Source organism: Physeter macrocephalus, chromosome 14, assembly GCF_002837175.3.
Source record: "Physeter macrocephalus isolate SW-GA chromosome 14, ASM283717v5, whole genome shotgun sequence".
NCBI classification, from domain to species: Eukaryota; Metazoa; Chordata; class Mammalia; order Artiodactyla; family Physeteridae; genus Physeter; species Physeter macrocephalus.
The window spans coordinates 21,814,376-21,834,842 of NC_041227.1; the positions used below are offsets into that span (position 1 = coordinate 21,814,376).

At 42.6% G+C, this 20,467-nt stretch overlaps 1 protein-coding gene across 8 annotated transcripts in view; it reads right to left on the reverse strand.

Moving 5' to 3' along the window:
• PHF20 (PHD finger protein 20) overlaps positions 1–20,467 on the reverse strand; it is a 135,938-nt gene that overhangs the window by 36,719 nt on the left and 78,752 nt on the right. For all 8 annotated transcript variants that reach the window (XM_007101699.3, XM_055090976.1, XM_055090980.1 and 5 more), the window contains one exon: positions 12,887–13,165. In XM_007101699.3, coding sequence (XP_007101761.1) covers positions 12,887–13,165 — 279 coding nt within the window. The remainder of the gene's footprint in view (positions 1–12,886; positions 13,166–20,467) is intronic.

Genomic DNA, 20,467 nt, shown 5'->3' on the forward strand with positions numbered 1-20,467 from the left:
CCATGAGCTGTTTGTATATTTTGGAGATTAATCCTTTGTCCGTTGCTCCGTTTGCAAATATTTTCTTCCATTCTGAGGGCTGTCTTTTCCTCTTGTTTATGGTTTCCTTTGCTGTGCAAAAGCTTTTAAGTTTCATTAGGTCCCATTTGTTTATTTTTGGTTTTTTTTTCATTACTCTAGGAGGTGGGTCAAAAAAGATAGATCTTGCTGTGGCTTATGTCAAAGAGTGTTTTTCCCATGTTTTCCTCTAAGAGTTTTATAGTGTCCAGCCTTACGTTTAGGTCTTTAATCCATTTTGAGTTTATTTTTGTGTATGGTATTAGGGAGTGTTCTAATTTCATTCTTTTACATGTCGCTATCCAGTTTTCCCAGCACCACTTACTGAAGAGGCTGTCTTTTCTCCATTGTATGTTCTTGCCTCCTTTGTCATAAATTAGGTGACCATATGTGCACGGGTTTACCTCTGGGCTTTCTATCCTGTACCATTGATCTATATTTCTGTTTTTGTGCCAGTACCATACTGTCTTTGATTACTGTAGCTTTGTAGTATAGTTTGAAGTTGGGGAGCCTGAGTCCTCCAGCTCCGTTTTTCTTTCTCAAGATTGCTTTGGTTATTCGGGGTCTTTTGTGTTTCCATACAAATTGTAAACTTTTTTGTTCTAATTCTGTGAAGAATGCCATTCATTGGTAGTTTGACACGGATTGCATTGAATCAGTAGATTGCTTTGGGAAGTACAGTCGTTTTCACAATATTGATTCTTCCAATCCAAGAACATGGTATATTTCTCCATCTGTTTATATGATCTTTGATTTCTTTCATCAGTGTTTTATAGTTTTCCAAGTACAAGTCTTTTGCCTCCTTAGGTAGGTTTATTCCTAGGTATTTTTATTCTTTTTGTTGCGATGGTAAATGGGACTGTTTCCTTAATTTTTCTTTCTGATTTTTCGTTGTTAGTGTATAGGAATGCAAGAGATTTCTGTGCATTAATTTTGTATCCTGAAACCTTACTAAATTCATTGATTAGTTCTAGTAGTTTTCTGGTGGCATCTTTAGGATTTTCTGTGTATAGTATCAATTGATGCAGAACAAGCATTTGACAAAATCCAACACTCACTCATGATAAAAAGTCTCAGAAAACTAGGAACAGAGGAAAACTTCCTCAACTTCATAAAGGACATCTACAGAAAACCTACAACTAACTTCATATTTAATGGTGAGAACTGGATGCTTTCTCTTAAGATCAGGAACAAGGCAAGGACGTATCCTATCAACACTTCTTTTCAACATGGTACTGGACATCCTATCTAGTACAATAAGTCAAGAAAAGGAAATAAAATATAAATTGGAACAGAAGAAATGAAACTTTATGCTTTACAAGGAAATTGGCCTTTACTATGAATAACTTCACTGGAAGGATTTGAGCAAATGATTGATGGGATCTGATGTACCTTCAACCACACACATATAGAAACAATTGCCCAATCCAGTTTTTGATTTGTAAACTCAGGTTTTAATGACCTTCAAACCAAAGTAACTGTCTCCATTAGCTTACTGAAATGCTAACAGCATTAACCCAATCACTAGCAGAACTGGCTGAAGAGATACCACCTAGGTTCTGGATCCTTGAGACAGAAAGGTCCAGATGCAGGATATAAATTGCCAAATGCCAGGGCATACCCAGTCATCACCTAGTATGGTAGTTCCTTTGGGCTTCTCCAACAACAATCTTTTTTGCATTTCACATTTTGTAAAACAGCATCACAACCTTTAGGGAACCCAACAGGCAGTTAAGAAAAGGATGGTGAAGTTCATTCCATACAAAAGATCCCAAAGACCCTACATTACTCAAACTCACATGACTAATATTTCCAGAAAATAAAGGTATAATGAACACACTTTCATTGGCCTACCAGCTCTGAAATCATGTGGTTGATGAATTTTGTCAATTTGGTAGGATTTGTATTAATTCAAATTTTATACATAAGGCTTTTTATATCATACAACTTCAAACCAATCGACTTCAATTTTGCATAAAATACATCTACCTTAACATGATTACCACTTTACAGAGGAGGAAGTGAAACTCAGAGAAGCTGCAAGATCATATAAATTGGTGTATAGAAAAGATGAACTCAGACCTATGGGTCTGAGGACTTGGGCCATGTTGTGGGCCCTGTGCACTGTCCCTGATACAGGAAATGAGCACAGGGCATGGATCTGCTCTACAGTTCAACACCACCACCACCCTTTCCCTGGCTGTGCAGATTTTGCTGGGTGTAGCCGAAATTGTAGATATCTCCCAGCATCTCTTCTACCCCTCCTTCACTGTGCAGCATCTAAGGGATTTGGACAGGACTGACTTCACACTCACTTAAACTTATAAGAGTAATCCCATGCCCCCTGTCACAGTCATAGGCTTAGACAATCTGAGCCTGGGCCAACTGGTTCATAAGGCAGGGACAGGAATGGAGTAATCCAACCCGAACTCGGGACTCTGGTCCAAAGTTTATTAAAAGGGTATGCTCTGACTTTCTTGTTAGATTTGAATGAAGCAGCATAGAGTCTTAAATGATACTGGCTTCCATCCTCTGACCACAAGGGTTTAACCTGAAAACAGCACTGAGAGGTGAGATGATAAGACAACCAACAGGCCTGGAGCAGTACACCTCCCATGGACTTCCCTATTACGTGAACTAACACATCCCCTTTATTGTGGAATCAAATTGAATTGGGTTTCCTGTTACTTGTAACTAAAAGCATCCCAAGTGCTGCAGCTGGTCAGAAATATGGTCATATTAAGCTTTAAAGAGTCCACTCCTGAGGCTTCAATTAGAGGAGTAAGCACTGAGGATAAAAAGAAGAGATATTCTAGGAAATTGTTCTACAGAAACCTGTGTTCTCTGAACACAGAGGGAAGAGAGAAAGCATTCATAGGCTCATCCTGGCTTCTGGCTGAAGACTGTAAAGTCACATGTGGCCATAGGTGACAGAGCTCACAGGGAGAACTGCCCAGCAGGGACTAAGCTAACCCAGGTGAGTCCCTGAGCAACAGGGGCAGACAGGTGACAAGAGGCAGAACTCACTCACTCTTCCGGACAACCCATGTGCACAGAAGTCTCCTACAGGGAGGCACTCCTATTCCCCACTCCAAAGCCCAGGGCCCAGGGCCAGGGCAGCCTTCCGTGGAATCCTAAAAGAAAGCAGCGCCTAAAAGTGAGAGTATGTGTTCTGCAACTAGATTCAAATTGTGGCTCCACTACATGCTAGATGTGTCTATACTGGTTCAAGTTAATCCATCTCATCAGCACCTCAGTTTCTAATCCATAAAGTCATCACAATAGTACCTGCTTCATAGGGGTTTTTTTTGTGGATTACACAAGACAATACAAGTAAAGAACTTGGAACAGTGCCCGGCACAAAATTAGCTGTTGTTATCTCGTTTGCCATACTCTCTCCCTGGAAGGTGGTACTCGTCTGTGGTCACCTCTCTCTCTGAACAGCTTGACCAATTGTTCCATGACCCACAGAACAGACACTTGGCTACAGAGCTTCTTCCTGAATGCCCAGACTTGGCTGGACAAAGAGCAACTTCCGTCAGGGCTCTGGATCAGAGAGCAGCTTGTCACCTGAGGAGGGCGAAGCTCTTCCAGATGGCCACTTGTCCTCTCCTCAGGCTGCAGGTGCCCATCAGGAGAAATACCAGAGCCCTTCTTGCTCCCTCTATACAGCCTGCTCCCTATTTCTCCCTCAGACCACTATGTTATGATAGCAGAAGGACATCAGACTGCTGCTTCCAGGAGGGAAGAGGAAAAAAATGACATCACCCTCTCCTATGGGAGAACTGCTTGTACACCACAAGCACTGCCACGTGCCAGGGACAAGCAGTGACCAGAGTCTGTTCTGACCTGTACAAGGGGAGGGCAACTCAAGGGCAGAGCAGGCGTGGGTATGATCTTGGAGGGATTTTCACCACCTATCAGAGGAATTGGTCTCATGGCCTAACACAATCATTTCACCTTGTCTGTCTGTCTTTCTTTTTTTAAATATTTATTTATTTGGTTGCGCCAAGTCTTAGTTGCGGCTCTCGGGCTCCTCAGCTGCAGCATGTGGGCTCCTTAGTTGTGGCAGGTGGGCTCCTTAGTTGCAGCTCGCCAGCTCCTTAGTTGCAGCATGTGGGCTCCTCAGTTGCAGCTCGCCAGCTCCTTAGTTGCGGTGTGTGGGCTCCTTAGTTGTGGCATGCATGTGGGATCTAGTTCCCGACCAGGGATCGAACCCGGGCCCCCTGCACTGGGAGCGTGGAGTCTTAACCACTGCACCACCAGGGAAGTCCCTCACCTTGTCTGTCTTTCCAGCCTCATCTCCAATTAGTCCCCCACCATGGATCCCACCCAGACACTGGCCCAAAGGGGCCCTCCAATAAACCCCTCCCTCAAGCCCTGCCTTTTTCTACCTTGGCTCTTATGGCAGAGACTGCCATGCATTCCCCAATACCCACTTCTCCCAAAGGGAAAAGAGTACATTTTCCAGCTTTCCCTGAGTGAGGTGTGGTCACGTACAGGTGTTCTGGCATATGGGATATGAACAGAAGTGATGTGTGGCACTTCCAGGCTGTGCCCTTAAAAGAAAAAGGAATGCCTCGCCTTTCCCTTCGCAGCTGCTCAAAGACAGGCAACGTGGTGAGCGATCTTGGTCCACACAGAGAGAGCAACACCTTGGGCTGGTGGGGCACTGAGGAGGAAGCTGGCCCTGGACACCTGGACACCTGCTCAGAGCCACAGCAGAGCCACTGTGGAGAGCCTGCAGTTTGACCAAAGACAGAAATAAACCTCTGTCTTAAGCCAGCTTCTCGGGTATTCTCCTTAAGGCACCATAATCTATATCCTAATTAAGCTCCTATTTCTCCCTTCCCTTTAAGGGGAGAGGGCACGGTTCTGTGAGAAGGCCAGTCTAGAACCACAAGAAAAGATACAAAGAATTGCCCACTCTGGTGCTCCAAGGCTCCTTTCGGCCTAAAGCCAAGGTTTACCCAGAGTGGGAATACGAATGAAATGGATGTAACAATAGGTAATAAGCACAGGTGAGCCTCCCTTTGATCCTCAAATATTCTTTCTGCAGCAAACCTCTACTCAGGACTGAACTCACCTATGCAGAATCAAACACAAGCACCAAGGAAGCCTAAGCTCACCCCTGAAAGAGAATTTACTAAATGGATTCTGGTATTCTATGAAACCTCATTTGGAAAAGCAAATCTAAACTGACCTCTCAAATTAACTTATGTGACTAAAGGCCTGGCTGAGGGAAGAGGAAACATCTGAAGGCCAGAGTCAGAAGGGGTACCTTAGAGACAGACAACCATGACAGTTTGCTCCTCTCAATGCCTCTGAACTTTGTTCTGCTTGTTCCCAGCATAGGGATCCCTTTCCTATTCCCCTGCCTTCTGGTTCACCCCCTACCTACCCTCACACTTTAAGGCCTAACTCAAATGTCACCTCCTCCTCTCGACATCCCAGCCCCTGCTCTTCAGGCAAAATCTGAATCTGTGTTCCCACGACACTTCACACGTTCTTTACATAGAACTTAGTAGTTCTCACTGCAACTGTCTATGTGCTTTTCTCCCCACATGTAAGAGCCCTGCCTCATTCATAACTAGTCCTACATCATCATTTTGAAAAGGAGGAAATCCGATCTGTGAAGAGCTCAGGTGACAAGTGAACAGGAGCAGAATTGCTACTAAGATAGAGTCTGTGGACTTCAGACCAGAACTGCTTCTCCTGCCTAACTTTACCAGCAGGAAAATGGTTGGGGGGGACAGACCAAAAAATAAATCTCTGCAGAGCATTTTCTGGTCCTGCTGGACCAGAAGCCCCAGAAATCTCCATGTGAGAAATCTATTAGAACCCAAGTTCCCATCATCAGAGTACTTGGCATAAAGGGAGTACTTTTTTACAGTAATTGTCCCCAAATAACTGTCCCCAATTACAGTACAGTAATTGTGCTGTCCCAAGCAGCACACATTCTGTAATATTTTGATTTTCACTTAAGCATAGCGTCAAGTTCACACTGCCTGTGAACTAGGACACAAGCTGCCTGGTGTCAGAGTCTCACCTTGAAACATCTCCCCAGTTGAACTCCCCCCACTGTCTGAAATTCCACCCCTAAAGATAAGAGCTTTCTTAGAAGCTCAGGTGAAAACTAGATGTGCTGAGAGAACAGATGATCTGTTTAGCTGGTTTTATTCTTTCAAATCTTAAGAAATTTAGTCATCAGATTAATCAAGTACCCAGCAAAACCATGAGGAATGGAAGGAGACTCTGATGTGAAAAAAGTGAGGGCAATGCCTGGAACAGGGGGTGCCTTCTGGAGGGCTGGGGCCTATGGAATATGCTGAATATGCCTCTGTGTTTGCTCTCATTGATATCCAGCAACGAGATGAAGGCTGAACATGTCTACTGACCCCAGTTCACAGATGGTGACAACTGAGGCTCCTGCTGGTTAGTGGCAGAGGCAGGACGAGTGGCCAGGTTTTTAATTTCCCAGCTAGAGCACAGCAAGATGAATGGTCTAGTTTGCTTCAGCCTGGGAACTGCTGGCAATCTCAGCAATCAAGCCTGGGAGAGCTGTGAAATCGTCTGCGTGGTCTGTGTCCACCTGACATGGGGGTGTAGCGGGGGGAAATGTCCCTTCCTGGCTGCACAAACCTGCTCTCCGTCTGAGAGGGTACAGGAATGACCAGGCTATACCCCAACATGAGTGAGAGGCCTGTGTGGTACACTCTGCCACCAAACTGACCAGTTTTGCAAAGGACCAGCAGGGGGGTAACAAGTTAAAACACAGGGATTTAAAATACCCTTCTGTTCCCCCTAAAGCATTTTGTAACTGTCCACCCCTGCCAGCCTGGCGAGTATTCCCATAGCAGATCTTGTTATTTTAAAACCTGGCAGGCAACTTTCCCCAATTCACCAAGGGACTTCCAAACCCCAGTGAAAGGGATCCTTCTGTATTGAGAGAGAATTTTAGAAATCCCATGTTGGTATATTGGTATGAGACCCAAATGCAGTACATAAAAATAGAAAATCACTCACTCAGCTTTCTTCATTTTATCAAAATGGCAACACCTTGTCTCTCGGTTTTGCAGCTTATCAGAGGTCAGCTGAGTTTAGAACTCAGCTCTCTGACTGCCTGGGTTAATGTTTTCACTGAGATAAAGACCTAGTATTTATTAAGAGTATACTGTAGGCCAGACATTGTGCTAAGCATTTTACATTAGGTCATTTAATGTAACAAAGTTCTGAGGTACGTAGGTATCCCCATTTCACAGATGGAGAAACTGAAGCTCACAGTTCTTTGCCCAAGGTCACAGAGGAAGCAAGCAGTGGAGGCTAGATTCAAATTCAGGTGTGCTGACTCCAAGCCTGCTCATATTACTCAACACAAATCAAGACCCTCAAGTATAGTTAATCAGGAATTCCAAAACCAAACAAGAGGTCCGCACACCCTCTTGTGTGGGAACACCCACCCTGTACTCAGGGCGAGGTGCCTCCTCAGACAATTACCATGATCATCTGTTATAATCACCATTCGGATAAGGAAACAGAACCCCAGCACCCCAGGAGTCTCCTTCCTGCCCCACTTTCAGTTATTCATCCACCTACCCCCAAGGATAACCACTGTACTGACCTCAAACATAACAGATTCATTTTAATCTGTTTTTGAACTTTATATACATATCTACCATATCACATATATGAGTTTATGTTTGCTTCTTTGGCTCAACATTATATTTGTGAGATGTTGATGGGCACAGCTGTAGCTCATTCACTCACTGCTGTATAGTATTCCACTGTATCAAGACACCACCATTTATTTACTCGATTTATTCTTCACACATTTATTTACTCTGAATAAACACTTGAGCTGTTTCCAATTTAGGGCTCTTAAGAACAGTGATGCTTTGAACATGTGTGCACATTTCAAAATAATTTTAAATGCCTAACATAAAGACCTTCCCAGCATTTTGGCAGGGGGTGGGCAAGTAGTTTAACCTCCATGTTACATACTAGAAGATGAGGGATTTAATCAATACCAGAGAACTTTGAGTGGCAGAGCTGGGTCTCAAACTCAGACCTTCAGGCTCCCCGACCACTGCTCCTTCCTTCCTTCCACCACAGCACTGAAAAGGGAAGGAGGAGGAGAGGGTGCAGACTAAAGTCAGAGGTCAGCTGACCAGAGCTAACCAGCAAGCCAGGCCAATCCACAGAGAGCGGGGCTCAGAGAGAACCGTCCTCAGAGCAGACCAAATCCCTCACATCACGGTTTCCTCTCTCAGGCTGTCCAAAAATGGCGCTGCAGTGGGAGCCCAGCAGAAACAGGGGAGGTTTGTAACAATTCCGACTCTCATCTAAAAAGTACAAAACAAACGTTTTTCTCCTTGAGAAAAACAAGGAGATAATCACTTCAAATTCCTAAGATTGGGCAAACTTATGTCAGATAATACCAAAAGCTGGTGGGGATATAGACAAATCACAGAGCTGACAGGAATGTTGAAGTCAGAACCACCATTTTCAAGTACATTCTGGTACATTAACTAAAACCCTTCTATCTAGCAATTCCTCTTCTAGGTAAATACTCAAAAGAAATGCTCACGCACAGGGGATGTGTACACAGGCAGTCCCTGAAGCATCATCTATAAAAGTAAAAAACTAGAAACCTCAATGACCCTGAGTAGGAACGGGTTAAAGAAACTCTGGCATACTTAACTATTGTTTTAAAAAGAAAAAGTTACACCTACAAGGGGGGATGGGCGTGCCCAAAACCCCACAAAACATCAGCTGAAGAATCAGTGAGATCCACCTACAGGTTTCAACTGGGATGAAGACGAACATAATGCTAAACAAAACGCAGCAAGTTCCAAAAGAGTTAAGTATAATATGATACTATTTATACATATTTTTAAAACACACAAAATACTCTATCATTTACCAATATAAATGTTAATAACACTCGAAAATACTATATGGAGAGGAGGGACAAACTGGGAGACTGAGATTGACATATATATACTACTTTATATAAAACAGATGACTAATAAGGACCTACTGTATAGCACAGGGAACTCTACTCAGTACTCTGTAATGTTCTATACGGGGAAAGAATCTAAAAAAGAGTGGATATATGTATATGTATAACTGAGTCACTTTACTGTACAGCAGAAACTAACACAACATTGTAAATCAACTATACTCCAGTAAAATTTTTTTTTAAATACTATACATTATTTCTCAACATATATGCATGTATTTGGGAAAGCATAAAGGGAAAGAAAGGAAAAGCAATTCAGGGGGTTTGTACCTCATCCTAGTGTTTTGTTTCCCTTAAAAAAAAAATCTGAAGGATATATAGCAAGATGTTAACATTTTTTAAGTGTAGGTGGGGGTTGGATACATACATGTTGCTATATATAATCCTGTGTACTTTTCTATATATTTAAGATATTCCAGAATTTGTAAAATAAAAGACTAAAGTCACTACAATATTTTTTACCTATCAGATTAGCAATAATTTAAAATTTGATAATACTGATAAGATTGTAAAGAAACTGATGTGCATAACCAGTTGGTAGGAGATTACAAACTGGGACAAGCTCTTTGAAGGGTGATTTGGCATCATCTATAAGAAATTTAAAATGCATACCCTTTTCCCAAGCAAATCCCACCTCCCGGAACTTACTGCATGAATTTATTCGTACACAAGAGCAAAGTAATCTTCAGGAAGGTTTACTTTGCTTTAGCACTTGGTAAGAGTGAAAAAATTGGTGAATTTTTTGTAGGAAAATGTTTAAAGTCCAGTGCACCCATACAATGAAATAATGACCACTGTCAAAATGAGGTAGAGCCACGTATCTATACTGACATGAAATGAGGGCCAAGGTATCTTTAAATGAAAAAAGCAAGCTGCATATGATACCAACTGTATAAAAAGATATTTTCTATTAGACATAATAGAAATGTGCAGTTTGGATACACACAGAAAATATCTGAAAAGTTATAAAAGAGTTTGTTAAAAATAGTTATATCTGCAAGGGAGGTGGGGCTACCACTGGGAGGGAGGCTTTTCCCCTTAGTATTCTTTTGTATGGATTTTACAGCAATCATATGTCACTTGTATATTGGGAGGGGCGTGTACAAAAACTACAGATTCTAAACTTAGAGCCACTGAATTGGAATGCTGTAAAGCAGGGTCCAATAAATCTGTACTTTCAACAAGTCACCCAGTGACTCCCAGGCAGCTGAGTTGGCCACTGCTCCAGGTGAGACCTGGGCCAGGTGACACATGGAGGGGAGGAAAGGATCTCACTGACAGGTCTCTCTCAAGTTCTCAGAAATAAGCTTGCCCCCAGAATGAACCATGTATTCAATGGCAGAGAGATATAAACTTATCTAAAGGACACAGAATGGCCACCAAAGCCAGTGGGACTGGCCAGTAAGACATTATTAACATCCCTAAGGAATCAGTGGCCCTAATGAAACAAGCACTGCCCAGGCAAGAGGATGCTCCCATCTAACAACTAAGCCTGTCCTTTTTTCTTTGTGCCAGGAATACCCACAACCAAGAGCATCAGGCAGAATGAGACCTAGGTTTCCTTTTTACTCCCCAGAAGACAGGCATTCGATAAATAGTCGTTGAATGAACAAGTCAATCTATCTTAGCCTGAGGCATTTCTAACTCCAGTGCTCTGCTCCAATGCTTAAACAAGGTCTAAGCTAGACAGAGAAGAGGAGTTTTGATAGCTGTTGGCTTCGTTTTAAATAAATAACTGGCACCTGGCATTGAGCATCATCTACTGCTATCTGATTCAGACCACCCTGCTTTGAGAGATATCCATCCACTGGTGGGTACCTGAGCAGGACTCTGGTGAAGTCACTAAGGTGGAGAGTGCTGCCATGCCCTGCAGCCCACATGGGGAGCCCCTCCTGGGTTACTGGCCAGCTGGCCTTCCTCAGGCAGCTCCTTTTAGCTCAATACTTGGGCTCGCCAAGTGCACAGCTAGACTGCCTACACTAGTAATCGAGCTGCATGGGCCAATTCTGTGGCCACCAGCCATATGCAGCTACTAGCAACTGAAATGTGGTTAGTCTGAACTGAAATGTTCAGTAAATGTAAAACACATACTGGATTTTTTTTTAAATTTATTTTATTTGTTTATTTTTGGCTGCGTTGGGTCTTCATTGCTGCGGGTGGGCTTTCTCTAGTTGTGGTTAGCAGGGGCTACTCTTCGCTGCAGTGCGTGGGCTTCTCATTGTGGTGGCTTCTCTTGTTGTGGAGCACGGGCTCTAGGCGCATGGGCTACAGCAGTTGTGGCACGCGGGCTCAGCAGTTGTGGCTCACGGGTCCTAGAGCACAGGCTCAGTAGTTGTGGTGCACGGGCTTAGTTGCTCCACGGCATGTGGGATCTTCCCGGACCAGGGCTTGAACCCATGACCCTGCATTGGCAGGTGGATTCTTAACCACTGTACCACCAGGGAAGTCCCAAATACTGGATTTTAAAGGCTTAATACAAGAAAAAGAATACATAATAGCTTATTAAATAGTAATTTCTATGCTGATTACATGCTGAAATGATAGTATTTTGGATATTTTGAGTTAACAAAATTTATTCAAAGAAATTTCAGGGACTTCCCTGGTGGTCCAGTGGTAAAGAATCCACCTGCCAATGCAGGGGACGTGGGTTCGTTTCCTGGTGGGGGAACTAAGATCCCACATGCTGCGGGGCAACTAAGCCCACACACCACAACTAGAGAGCCCATGTACTGCAACCACTGAGCCTGTGAGCTCCAGAGGCCACACACCACAACTAAAGAGAAGCCCATGTGCCACAACGAAGATCCTGCATGCTGCAAATAAGACCCAACTCAGCCAAATAAATAAATATTAAAAAAAAAAGAAAGAAGTTTCACCTGTTTCTTTTTACGTTTTAAAATGTGGCTACAAGAAAAAGTTACAGGCTGACTCACATTATATTTCTAATGGATAATGCAGCACATATGACTAAGAAACTGCCACTTGACACATTATGTCTTCACAGCCTGGCTAAGAACTGACCTCTCACAGGGTCAGAGATCACCTTAGTCTGCATGGCCCTGACCTGCTGTCTGAAACCCGACTCTGTACTCCCTTGGGAACACTGTCAGCTATCCCAGGAGTTCCATATACCATCTAATGCCTATGTATTTTAACAGAGAAGTTCAAGACAAAAAATATATAGTGATGTTACAATTTCAGGTAAAACGAAGCTGGGAAGCTTGTAGAATTTACTGGAAACTCATTAATTATTCTGAAATTCCCAAGAAACAAGTAATTTTTCAATTTCGGTAAGTTTTAGAATAAGACGTGAACATGAGATTTTATGGTAACCCTTACTACCACCACTGTAGTTTCTATGTAAAAGAAACAGTGTTGTTAGAAAATATCTTCAGTTGCAATTATGACGAAATTGGACCCAGAAGGAATCCCACATCATCTCTTAGTGCTTCTGTTCTGTTAGCAGGGATGGGATGACTGCACCCATACTGTTCTGAGCACTAGTTCTCCTGCTGGCTTTTAACAGAGCTCCCTTTCCTTGATTGTTCCCACTCCATACCAAGAGTACCAAGACCTTCAGAGGCTAAATGACGTTCTCAAAGGAACTTGAGCAGCAAGAGGTGGAGGTAAGAATGAGAGTCAAGTATTTCTACTTCCTCCAAGAAAGCTACAACTCCACAAGGCAATTCCTGAGGATCACTTGTCATTTTCAATTTTGAGGGATTCAACTGGACCAGACCAACCTAACACCCGCTTTCTGTATCAGCCCTTCATGATACAGATACAACCCAGTACCAAAATGCTTACTTGGGGAACTGGCCGAGACCCGCTTCCTGGTCAGGCTCTCCTGGCTGGCCTTGTCTGAAGCTGAAGAGCCCCTCGTCTGGACATGCCTCTTTCCTGAGTTCTCCTCTGGCTCTGGTGACTTCTCCATTCCGTGGAAATACTTCATGTGATAGTGCAACAGTTTGGCTTTGCGGAAAAATTTTAAACAATCCACAACCTTGCACCTAAACTTGTGATCTAGGTCGACAGCTGGTGCTTTAGATGTCACAAAATCATCTGTTTTCTTACAAGTATTTGTTACTGAAAAAAAAAACAAACAAACAAAGATCCCTCATGCTTATTCGAACTATTACAATACATGCATTAACACAACACATGGCAACAGAGAGTGAAAGAGCAGCATGCATATGTAGACAGAAACATCAATGACTACTGCTGTTTGAAAGAATGGTGTAACTTCAGGGTAAATAACACTCAACTGTGATTCATCTTTTGAAAGAAGAGATCAACTTTTTTTTTTTCTTTTTTAAAGCAGCCACACAAGTTCTCAGGGTTTCAGAAGAACAAGGGAAAACCCTAAAAAAAAAAAAAAATCAGGGATCCACCCTAGCACTTGTTATTCATAGGTTGGACCAGATTCAGACTTTCTACCATCCCGACACCTTTGTGTAGACAAGACTAGAGAACATTCTGGTGGGATCTCTTTATGAAACTGAAAGAATCTTACAATGGTTTTTGCACAAGGAGAGTAACTATTACAAAGCTTTTAGTATTGAGCTTTTGAGATTTCACTACCGTGTACTCTGATCAAGAGGATTCAGAAAAGAGGAGGAAAAAAAGACAACCAACTGAATGGAGCTGGAAGGCATGTGGAGAACTCTGAGAACTCAATGATCAAATTCAAAGAGACAAAAAAAAGTCTGACACCCTCTCCCCAAACCAAATAAACTGAAGGCAATGGTCTGTCATGAATCAATGACAGAAAGTAATGCTGTCACAAGGAATTCATGAGTGTTAGAAACTCAGTTTATTGAAGACTCCCTTCACAATGCCCTCACCCTAATGAGAGCAATCACCTTAAACTCAAATCACTCCTACTCTACAGATTAAGTCACCCAAGAATATCCTGAATGGACGGAACTTTCTTGAGTCAATCAAATTTTTCCTAAATGCAATGACACAATTTCCATTAGAAGCGAAGAGCATGCTGAACTTTTGGTAAATATTATGATTACTTTTTCAAGTACCATTCCATAATCAGAAGGAATAAAAAAAAATTATTAAAACTCAATCTGAATCATCCTCTACATTTCAAAATCAGCACTAGGGTATGATTATAAAACTGGTAGGCCTGGGACTTCTCTGGTGGCACAGTGGTTACGAATCCGCCTGCCAATGCAGGCGACATGAGTCCGAGCCCTGGTCCGGGAAGATCCCACATACCACAGAGCAACTAAGTCCGTGCGCCACAACTATTGAGCCTGCGCTCTAGAGACCATGAGCCACAACTACTGAGCCCGCACGCCTAGAGCCCGTGCTCCGCAACAGGAGAAGCCACTGCAATATGAAGCCTGCACACCACAATGAACAGTAGCCCCCGCTCGCTGCAGTGAGAGAAAGCCTGCATGCAGCAACGAAGACCCAACACAGCCATACATACATACATACATACATAAATAAAACTGGTAGGTTTGATGATCTGATGGATTCTGTTACATAGGCATTTAAACAAGTAACAAATTATAAACGCACACACATCCCAAAGCATAATGCCTTAAATCACTTTCTATCCATGACAACAGACATAACAAAGAGGTTCAAATCAGATACAGTTAAGAAAAAGTAACATGAAATGAAATGGAATACATACTTCTCATACAAATAGTTGTACAGGAAAAACAAAAGTCAGTGAAGAAATTCAAAATTCAAACCTCCAATATATCCTAAAATTCTTTCTTAAAATACAAACAGTTTCTGTGGAATTTCCTCCCCTTCGGTCTATTAAGTTGAACCATACGAATTCGCCATTTTTGTAGGTTAAGAAAGGTTAGATATTGGCCATTTCATATGGTTGAACCTAATAGTTCATTTTCCATCTGACAATGTTTCAAAAAATCACTGCAGAAAACTCCACTTACCACTGTGTGAACAAAGCTAAGGTGGTCAGAGAGCATCAACCCTGCCTACTATCACCTGAGGACTTCAGCAGTCAAGTTCAGCTACAGTAAACTCAGCCATCCTTTGGCTTGTGTTTGAAGCCCCGTTTGTGATCAACTTATTTATAATAGAAAAGAAGAATGCCAAAATACAAATACCTTTGAATTTAAAAAAAAAAAAAGTTAAAAATAATGAGAACTTTGAACCAATTCCATGAAGCATTGCCACTCTTTCTATTTAAAACCTTTGCACCCCTGTGTACACACACGGACCATTTGCATAAGGCAAAGACAGGATGGTGGTTAAAAGTGTGGGCTCTGCAGCTGGACAGCCTGGTTCAAATCCTGGCTCCTCTAATGACTCCTCCTGCCTCCTCAGTTTCCTGATGCGCGGAGTGGAGATAGTAATGACAGTAACTACTTCACTGAGTTGTAAGAATTAAATGAATTACATGCAAAGATTCTAGAAAAACATCTGGCACATAATAAGTGTTCGATAAATATCGGCTCTTATTACTATATAGTTATCATTTTGTTCAATATCCTGGGATAAACTAGAATGGAAAAGAATATTTAGGCGTTGGGAAGCGCCGGGAAGAGGCCTATGGGCCACTGGGGGACTCCTATCTTCATGGAGTTAAAGTCTTCCCATCTGAGGAGCAGGCGCCCAATCTCGCGCAGGCCCAGCACGTGGACGCCATAACTGCGCACTTCAGCTCCCCTCCTGCACCCGAGGAGCCCCTGGCCCTGGAAGGGGCCGGGGCGGGCACACTCGCCGACTCCGGGTGTCATCTCTGCCCAGACTGAGGGGACACGGGGCCCCCAGGAGAGGGCGCCCAGCTCGGCCTGTCGAGTGCCAGGCAGGCTTCTTAGAGAAGAAACTTCGAGCTGAGGCCTGAGGGATGAGTAGTAGTTCTCATGCCCCAGGGAGTGACGTGGGGTGGGAAAACCTAAGTCTCGGATTTTAGGAGCTTTGGACGCCACCACACTGAGCTCAGAGGAGGTTGCGTCTGCCTTATTGTTGTAGTGACCCTATTGTTAATGGGCTGGAGACTTTAAAGACGTTTAAAGTGTATCCAGGGTGCTGACAAGACAATGAAGACATTTGGCTTTGAGAGTGTGGCGGCCCCACGTGTGTAGCAGTCCCCTTGACCGGGTGTGTAGGGGGCGGGGATAGGGGGATGACCCTGTGGCCACCTTCCTGGCAGGAAGGGTGGGGTCCTGGGGGCTGAGATATCTTGCCTGGCTGGAGAGGAATATCCTGGTAGGAAGTGAATCCCCAGAGTTTGAGATGGGGAGAGAGGGGGCAGAGTCAAGGACAACATTTTAATGCCAAGATTAGGTGCCTGGGCTGTAGCTTGAGGGGTTCTGTCAATGAGACTTAGCCTGAGACGACATTGGGTCTTTGTTTTCAGATAATAGTTTTCCTTTTAATAAAGACCAGTAGAAGTTTAAAAAAAGAATATTTAGAAAAGAATGTATATATGTGTATATAGTATCATTTTGGACTTAAGAACAAGTGGGACTGATTAACAGCCTTCCAGAAATTAACCTGCTCACAGCAGAAGGGCAGAAGTCCCCATCACTCCCAGCTTCACTGCATGCCCATTCCAGAGGCAGTATGGTATAAAGGAAACAACCCAACTTTAAATCCCAGCTCCACCCTTCATTAGCTGCATAAACAAGCTGTGTATGGTTTTTTTAAACTATTCTTATTATCCAGGTTCCTATCTATATAAGGGAATAATACCACCCATTTCAAAAGAGTTGGAGAGAGGGCTATAAAATTTGGCACAAAACAGGCCAAGTATATATATTATTTTATATATATTATTAAAATATATTATTTATATATAAATAATAATTTATATATAAATAATATATTATTAAAATATATTATTTTATATTATTTCAAATATAAAATAATCTTGATAAACAGGCTTATGTCATTTATGGAACGTGGCAAGAGACAGATACTGGGTTGGCCAAAAGTTTCGTTTGGTTTTTTCCGTACGATGGCTCTAGTTACACTTGTCTCTAACTTCATACGAAACAATTTTGTTAGATTGTATGTGACAGCTGTCATATCAGCATGCATTAAAAAAAAAAAACTTATCAAAATTGGTGAATTTTTGTGTAGCCATTTTGTATGTGACAGCTGTCATATCAGCATGCATAAAAAAAAAAAACTTATCAAAATTGGTGAATTTTTGTGTAGCCATTTTTAATATTGAAGATGGAAAAAAAAGCAACATTTTCAGCATATTATGCTTTATTATTTCAAGAAAGGTAAAAACTCAACTAAAACGCAAAAAAAGATTTGTGCAGTGTATGGAGAAGGTGCTGTGACTGATCGAACATGTCAAAAGTGGTTTGCGAAGTTTCATGCTAGAGATTTCTCGCTGGATGATGCTCCATGGTAAGGCAAACCAGTTGAAATGAGGTTGATAATAATCAAATCAAGACATTAACTGAGAACAATCAATGTTATACCACGAGGGAGATAGCCGACATACTCAAAAGATCCAAATCAAGCGCTGAAAATCATTTGCACCAGCTTGGTTATGTTCATAGCTTTGATGTTTGGGTTCCACATAAGTTAAGCAAAAAAAACCTTCTTGACAGTATTTCTGCATGCGATTCTCTACTTAAACATAATGAAAACGTTCCGTTTTTAAAACAAATTGTGACGGGCAATGAAAAGTGGATACTGTACAACAGCAGCCCCCAACAATTTTGGCACCAGGGACTGGTTTCCTGGAAGACAATTTTTCCACAGACCTGGGGTGGGCGGAGGGGGGGGCGATGGTTCAGGCGGTAATGCGAGCAGCAGATAAAGCTTCGCTCACTCGCCCGGCGCTCACCTCCTGCTGTGTGGTCCAGTTCCTAACAGGCCCCGGACCAGTACCAGTCTGCGGCCTGGGGATTGGGGGCCCCTACTATACAATAATGGGGAACAGAAGAGACCGTGGGGCAAGCAAAATGAACCACCAACAACCACACCAAAGGCCGGTCTTCATCCAAAGAAGGTGATGTTGTGTATATGGTGGGATTGGAAAGGAGTCCTCTATTATGAGTTCCTGCTGGAAAACCAAACGATTAACTCCAAGTACTGCCCCCAATTAGACCAACTGAAAGCAGCACTCGACGAAAAGCGTCCAGAATTAGTCAACAAAAAACGCCTAATCTTCCATCAGGATAATGCAAGACCACCTGTTTCTCTGATGACAAGGCAAAAACTTACAGCTTGGCTAGGAAGTTCTGATTCATCCACCATATTCATCAGACACTGCACCTTCGGATTTCCATTTATTTCGGTCTTTACAAAATTCTCTTAATGGAAAAATTCCCTGGAAGACTGTAAAAGGCACCTGGAACAGTTCTTTGCTCAAAAAGATAAAAAGTTTGGGGAAGATGGAATTATGAAGTTGCCTGAAAAATGGCAGAAGATAGTGGAACATAAGGGTGAGTACGTTGTTCAATAAAGTTCTTGGTGAAAATGAAAAATGTGTCTTTTATTTTTACTTAAAAACCAAAGGCACTTTTTGGCCAACCCAATATTACAATTATCAACCAGAGTGAAACATTCCTTTGACCAGCCCTCATAAGCTCTGGCTGGGAGACACATCACTCTGTAAGTATTGTTTTGTCTACATTCTACTAGAAATGTGAAATCCAAAACCAACCACAAGATTCCTAGCATGGCCGTTCAGTGGGATTATTACCCCCACCTTTCAGGACATCTTACTTTCACTAATTCAGCCTCCCCAAAATTTTTTTAAATAATCATATTACATGGTGCTGGACAGTACACCAAGCTTGATCCACCAAAATCCTGAACTTTGTCCTGTTTGTCTTTTTAAAACACAAGTGCATTTCCATTTCCCCCAAAAGTTTTATCAAACTATACGCTGGAAGTTACATTTAACCCTAATAAACTCCATCTTATTATTTTAGTCCAAGAATTTTATAACTCGTTTCTGTAATCCTATGTATTCTTAGGTCTTTATCCAAGCTGTTGATAAAGATCCAGTAGGACAGAGCTGAGGACAGCCTTCAGAACAAGCTTCAGGCTGACACCAATCAATTAATGTACACTCTGGGTAGAGTTACCTGAACCAACTGAACTTCACCTGTGCAGATTACCAATGCACTCATATATCTATTTCCTCCTTGTCCGTAGATAGATTTTAAAAGTGATATGGTCGAACTATTTGCTGAAATAAAGATATACCTAGTCTGACAGTGCTATACTAGACCCCCAAAATTCATATGGTGAAACCTAATTCCCAATGTGATGGTATTTGGAGGTGGAGCCTTTGGGAAGTGATTAAGTCATAAAGGCAGTGCTCTCGTGAATAAGACTAGCGCCCTTATAAAAGAGACCCCAGAATTCTCCCTTGCGTGTTCCTCCATGTGAGGTTACTGTGAGAATATAGCTGTTTACGAACTAGGAAGCTGGCTCTCACCAGACACTGAATCTCCTGGCACCTTGATCTTGAACTTCCCAGACTCCAGAACTGTGAGAAATACATTTCTGTTGTTTATAAGCCACCCAGTCTATGGTATTCTGTTACAGCAGCCCAAATGGATTAAGACAGATAGTCTACCAATCCAGTAAGCCTCTCAAAAGGAAATACATTTAGTTTGGCAGGATAAAAACTCTTCCCCCACAAAAGCAAAACCCTTGATTCCTCACAGGTAAGCAGAAAGTGGAAACAGCTGGTCCTCCAAAGGTAAACAAGCTTGGCACTCAGGTGGCCTCCTGCCTCAGAGGTGGTACTAGGATCACAGAGGCTCAGGTAAACAGATAAACTCCCCAAGAGAAAAGACACTACCTGGTGTCACTGTCATGAAGCTCCTGGCCAAACCAAGAGCTCTTCTCAAGATGGCAATGTTAATAAGACAAAATGAGTTGCTGGTTTTTGTCTGAAGGAATAAGAAAGGCTTGAGAATTATGAATCTTCAACCACGGAAGTTCAGGAAGTACTAAGATTCCCCCCATAAACTCAACTCAGTGAAGTATATATATAACTCATTGATATGCAAGCCCTTCTGATTATAAGCCGGTAAATATAACCTACCTTGCAATGTGGAGAAAACACTATCAACACAAGCATCAGGGTGAGACAAGCAGCAAAGAGGGTATAAATTAATTGTGGATAATAGCCTGTGACAAAATCTGATAAATTACACAATTAACTGTAACTTCAGGGACTTCCATGGTGGTCCAGTGGTAAACAATCCATCTTCCAGTGCAGAGAGCACTGGTTCGATCCCTGGTCAGGGAACTAAGATCCCACATGCCGCAGAGCAACTAAGCTTGCGCACCTCAACGAGAGAGCCCGTGTGCCGCAAACTACAGAGTCCACGTGCCCTGGAGCCTGCACGCTCCATCTAGAGAGAAGCCTGCACATTGCAACAAAGACCTGGCACAGCCAAAAGA